Consider the following 5000-nt stretch of genomic DNA (forward strand, 5'->3'; position numbering starts at 1 on the left):
TATTTATTTATTTAATTTATTTATTTATTTATTTATTTATTTATTAATAAATATAATATACTTTCTTCTTTCTTCGTTTCTAATAAATAACTAACCTTAATGAATAAAAAAAAATAATTATTTACTTATTTATTTTATTTATTTATTTATTTATTTATTTATTTATTTATTTATTTATTTATTTATTTATTTATTTTATTAAAGGCGGAGAAGACAAAGAAAGAATTAGATGAAGAAAAAGAAGAAATAAATTATAATAGACAAGTAAATAAATAAATAAATAAATAAATAAATAAATAAATAAATAAATAAATAAATAAATAAATAAGTAAATAAATAAATAAATAGTCTCCTTTTTTTTTTGCTGCAGTTATTAGAGGCGAAGACATTCGCCCTTCGTTTTGCTGCAGCAGCAAAGAAGAATCATCATTTATTATCTACGCATGCAATACCTGGTGCTGCTGCTGCTGTTGCTGCTGCTGCTGCTGCTGTTGCTGCTGCTGTTGCTGTTGCTGCACTAGCTGCTTGCTAGAGGGTGAGGTGCCTGTGCTGCAGGTGTATTCATGCAGCGGCAGAAAGCTTCTGTTGCTGCTGCTGCATATAGAAGGGAGACACGGCTGCAGCAAGTACCATCTGCTGCTGCTGTTGCTGCTGCTGCTGCAGCAGCAGCAGCAAAAGCAGAATTAACACCAAGGAAGCTATTAGGAGTAAAAATTGATTCGCTGCTGCAGCAGCCACAAAAGACACTAGAAGCGCTGCAGCCTGCTGTTACAGGAACTGCAGCAGCTCGTCGTCCAGCAGCAGCAGCAGCAACTGCAGCAGATGCAGCAGCAGCAACTGTGTGTATATAACGAATAAAGAAAAGAGTTAAATGCAAAGAACAAAAGAAAGCCCGCAGGTGCAGCAGCAAATGCAGCAGCAGCACACACAGTTGCCTGTCTTGCTGCTGTTCCTGCAACATTTGCTGCTGCTGCTGCTGCTGCTCCTGCAGCAGCTGCAGCAGCAGCTGTTGCTGCAGCAGCAGCAGCAGCAGCACATACAAAAGAAGCATAATTCAAAGCTGCGTATGTATAATAAAAGGCAAATAATAAGAATAGCTTCGTCTCGTGCTGCTGCTGCTGCTGCTGCTGCTGCTGCTGCTGCTGCTTCTGTTGCTGCTGCTGCAGTTGCTGCTGCTGCTGCAGTTGCTGCTGCTGCTGCTGGCCTTATGGGTCCTGCGAGTCTCTCTGGTCATCACTTATAGGAGACACTTCTGCTGCAGCAATTGGCTCAGCAGCAGATTGCTGCAGCAGCTGCTGCAGCGAGGCAAAGGTCTCCCGCTGCTGCGGGGATAGCACATCCTGCTGCTGCTGCTGCTGCTGCTGCTGCTGCTCCTGTTGCTGCTCTTGTTCCTGTTGATGTTGCAGCTCTTGCTGCTCCTGTTGCTGTTGCATATCGCAGTTTTGTTGCACATCCACCTCTTGCTGCTGCTGCTGCTGCTGCAGCTCCTGCTGCTGCAGCTCCTGCTGCTGCAGCTCCTGCTGCTGCTGCTGCTGCTGAGGCTTCGTCAGAGCAGCAACATCAGTGTCTCCCTGCACTGTGTCCTCCTGCATCGGCAGCATCTCCTGCTGCTGCTGCAACGGCTCCTGCTGCTGCTCCTCCTGCTGCTGATATAGCGGCAGCTGCTGCTGCTGCTGGTCATCAACTGCCATTTGCTGCTGCAGTTTGTCTTCTGCTGCCATGCTGGATGTGCATGCAGACCCAACAGCTGCTGCAGGAGACATATCTGCTGCCTGCTGCTGCTGCTGCTGCTGCTGCTGCACCCCTTGCATAGCCGCCTGCTCATCAGGCCGATGTGGGGACTCTATCGGTTGCTGCATTTGCTGCGGCATTTGCTGCTGCTGCGGCGGTATTTGCTGCGGCTGCTGCTGCTCCTGCGGCGGCAGCGGCATTTGCTGCTGCTGCTGCTGCTGTTCCTGCTGCTGCTGCTGCTCCTGCTCCTGCTGCTGCCTGCTGCTCCTGCGTGGCGGCAGCACTGTTGCAGGGATGGTGAAGTGACTGCGACGGCGATGGTGTGGTGTATAAAGAAAGACGGACAAAGGAATAAACCTGCAGCAGCAGCAGCAGCAGCAGCAACAGCAGCAGCAGCAACAACAGCAAGAAGTAGCATGAGGAGGGCAGTTAGGTGCATCAATCAAGTATACCAAGACACACTAGCAGCAGCAGCAGCAGCAGCAGCAGCAGCAACAGCAGCAGGAAAGGTAGCAGCAGCAGCAAGAGCATCTAAAGAATACCCAAACACCACGGACAACAGCAGCAAAGACTGGTACAGCAGCAGCAGCAACAGCTGCTGCTGTCGCTGCTGCTGCTGCAGCAGACCCATGACAAAAAGCGATAAGACGCACCTGAAGAGCTTTTGCTGCTGCAGCTGCAGCAGCAAATCCGGTGTCAGTATGCATGCATGCAAATCTCCAGCAGATGGCTGCGCGATGACCTCATACACCTGCTGCTCCTGCTGCTGCTGCTGCTGCTGCTGCTGCTGCTTCCCGCCTTTCCTATAAGGCCTCCAAGCAGTCTCAACTTCCCTTGTGGCATCATCATCACCATCATCTGCTGCTGCTGCTGCAGCTGCTGCTGATGCCTCTGGGGCAGCAGCTTGTTGCGGCTCGGTTCCCCCGCAGCTGCTGCTGCTGCTGCTGTTGCTGCCGCTGCTGCTGCTGCTGCTGCTGCTGCTCTTGGCAAAGAAATTAGATAAAGGAGGGACGGTAAAGATGGTGTCTGCATCAAAGAAGAAAGTTTCTAAGAAATGATGAGGAGACACAAAAGGTACTTGCTGCTGCTGCGCCTCAATGCTGCTGCTGCTGCTGCTGCTGCTCGTGTTGCAGTTGTTGCTGCTGCTGCAGCGGTAAGGAGCAGCAGGAACAGCAAATGGCAACGGCACTCTTAGAGACACAGGAGACAACAAATTAAGGAATTCTGCTGCAGTACCCTTCTTCTTCCCTACGCATCCTGCTGCTGCCGTGCTGCTGCTGCTGCTGCTGCTGCTGTCGCTGCTGCTGCGGCATAGACACCGAGGCCCTTCCAATCCCGCCAAAACGTTGTTGTTATTGTTGTTGCTGCTGCTGCAGCTATTACAGCAGCAGCATCCTTTGCTGCTGCTGCAGTTGTTGCTGCTGCTGCTGTTTCTGCTGCTGCAGTTAGTAAGTATATCCTCAGCAGCAATCTTATGCAGCAACTGCAGCAGCAAATGATTCCCTAGGCAGCAAATAAAATATAAATCGCGCTGCAGCAAACCACGAGAAATATTTAGGGGATATAAACCTAAGAAAGCAGCAGGAAGAGGAGGAGATTCATTACATTCCTCTGTACCTTTGCTGCTGCTGCTGCTGCTGCTGCTGCTGCTGCTGCTATTAGATGAAGCTACACATGCAGACCATGATGATGTAACAGGAAGCAACACCCCGTGCGTTTCTGCTGCTGCTGCTGCTACTTCTGCTGCTGCTGCTGCTGCTGCATCCTCCTCCATGGCACCTTCTGAACCAGCAGCTGCAGTGTTGCTGCTGCTGCTGTTGCTGCTGCTGTTGCGTGGGGCACCAATAGCAACAGGACACAAAGTCCGCAGCACAGATGCAGCGTCCATACACCTAGGCAGCAGCAGCCAACCTGCAGCAAACATCAAAGCAGCAGCAGCAGCAGCAGCAGCAAAACTCTGCTAAAAAGAAACAGCAGCAAGGGGCACAGGAACAACTGCAGCAGCAGCAGCAACAGCAGCAGCAGCGGCTAATCCTGCAGCAAACATCTAAAATATTAGACAGAGAGAGTTTAATGCAGGAGGAGACACAGCAGCAGCAAATGCAACAAGAGCAGCAGCAGCAGCAGCAGCAGCAGCAGCAGCAGCAGCAGCAACGAACCGTCTCCTCTAGCCCTTGCAGTCTCTGGGAAATCAAAGAGCTGCCAGCCGCACAGTTGCTGCTGCAGTGCAGCAGCAGCAGCAGCACCGTACTTCGCCTTCTGCAGCAGGCAGCAAGCAGCAAACACAACAAATCCTTATACACATTAACACATACAACAGCAATAGCAGCAGCAGCAGCACTAGCAGCAGAAGCAGCAGCACTAGCAGCAGCAGCAGCAGCAAGGGCTTACAGCAAATGAGCCAAGGAAGGCATCTAGCTGCGCAAATAGTTGGCAGCTAAGAACATTAGGTAAGTGCAGCACGCGCAGCACATGAGCAGCAGCAACAATTGCTGCTGATCCTTCCTCCTCCTCACCAGCAGCAGCAGCAGCACCTGCTGCACCTGCTGCTGCTGCTGCTGGTGCTGCTGTTGATGGCGGACAGTACAGAGTAAATTGACTCGGGAAGCAAAAGCCCTCATAGCTCAGCCACTCTGCTGGATATACACCTCGTGCTGCAGCAGCAGCAGCAGCAACAGCAAACATAGCAGCAACAACATATGATACAGCAGCAGCAGCAGCAGTAGCAGCAACAGCAGCAAGAGACACGAGCAGATAACCCCATGCTAACTAGACACACCAAACGCACAAAAACAACCACCATAACCGCCACCAACAGCAAGAGCAGCAGCAGCAGCAAGAGCAGCAGCAGCAGCAAGAGCAGCAGCAGCAGCAGCAGGAGCCTACTAGTTTGTTTTTGTATAAGTTCCTTAAGTGCAGCATCAAGAGAATGAGAAGGAGCAGCACCAGACATCTTTGCTGCCATGGATAAGAATACACCCCAAGGGAACCAATTCGTCTCCTCCTGCAGCAGCAGCAGCAGCAGCAGCAACAGCAGCAGCATGAGTAAGAGTAAGAACAACAGCAGCCGCAGCAGCGCACTGCAACGAGACACATATAACATCTGCCACCGACGTGCAGCAACAGCAGCAGCAAATAGCAGCAGATAGCAACAGTCTGAAGCAGCAGCAGCAGCAGCAGCAGCAACAGCAACAGCAGCAACAGCAGCAGCAACAGCAGCAGCAGCAGCAGCAGCAGCACGTACCCCCTCTGACGGTAAGATTTCGTAA

The 5000-nt window shown here is 50.9% G+C and overlaps 1 protein-coding gene across 1 annotated transcript in view; it reads right to left on the reverse strand.

The window, feature by feature from the left end:
* Positions 1 to 1205: 1205 nt before the first annotated feature.
* Positions 1206 to 5000, reverse strand: part of EMWEY_00010420 (hypothetical protein, conserved) — a gene marked incomplete at both ends in the record, with an annotated part of 9471 nt that continues 5676 nt past the window's right edge. Inside the window, 7 exons of the mRNA XM_013478831.1 lie at positions 1206 to 1998; positions 2385 to 2757; positions 3349 to 3642; positions 3891 to 3990; positions 4123 to 4385; positions 4618 to 4735; positions 4976 to 5000. The exon at positions 4976 to 5000 is cut by the window's right edge and continues 362 nt beyond it. Of these exons, the coding sequence (XP_013334285.1) occupies positions 1206 to 1998; positions 2385 to 2757; positions 3349 to 3642; positions 3891 to 3990; positions 4123 to 4385; positions 4618 to 4735; positions 4976 to 5000 (1966 nt within the window). The remainder of the gene's footprint in view (positions 1999 to 2384; positions 2758 to 3348; positions 3643 to 3890; positions 3991 to 4122; positions 4386 to 4617; positions 4736 to 4975) is intronic.

The sequence above is a fragment of the Eimeria maxima genome, genomic scaffold (assembly GCF_000499605.1).
Source record: "Eimeria maxima Weybridge genomic scaffold, Emw_scaff70, whole genome shotgun sequence".
Taxonomy (NCBI): domain Eukaryota; phylum Apicomplexa; class Conoidasida; order Eucoccidiorida; family Eimeriidae; genus Eimeria; species Eimeria maxima.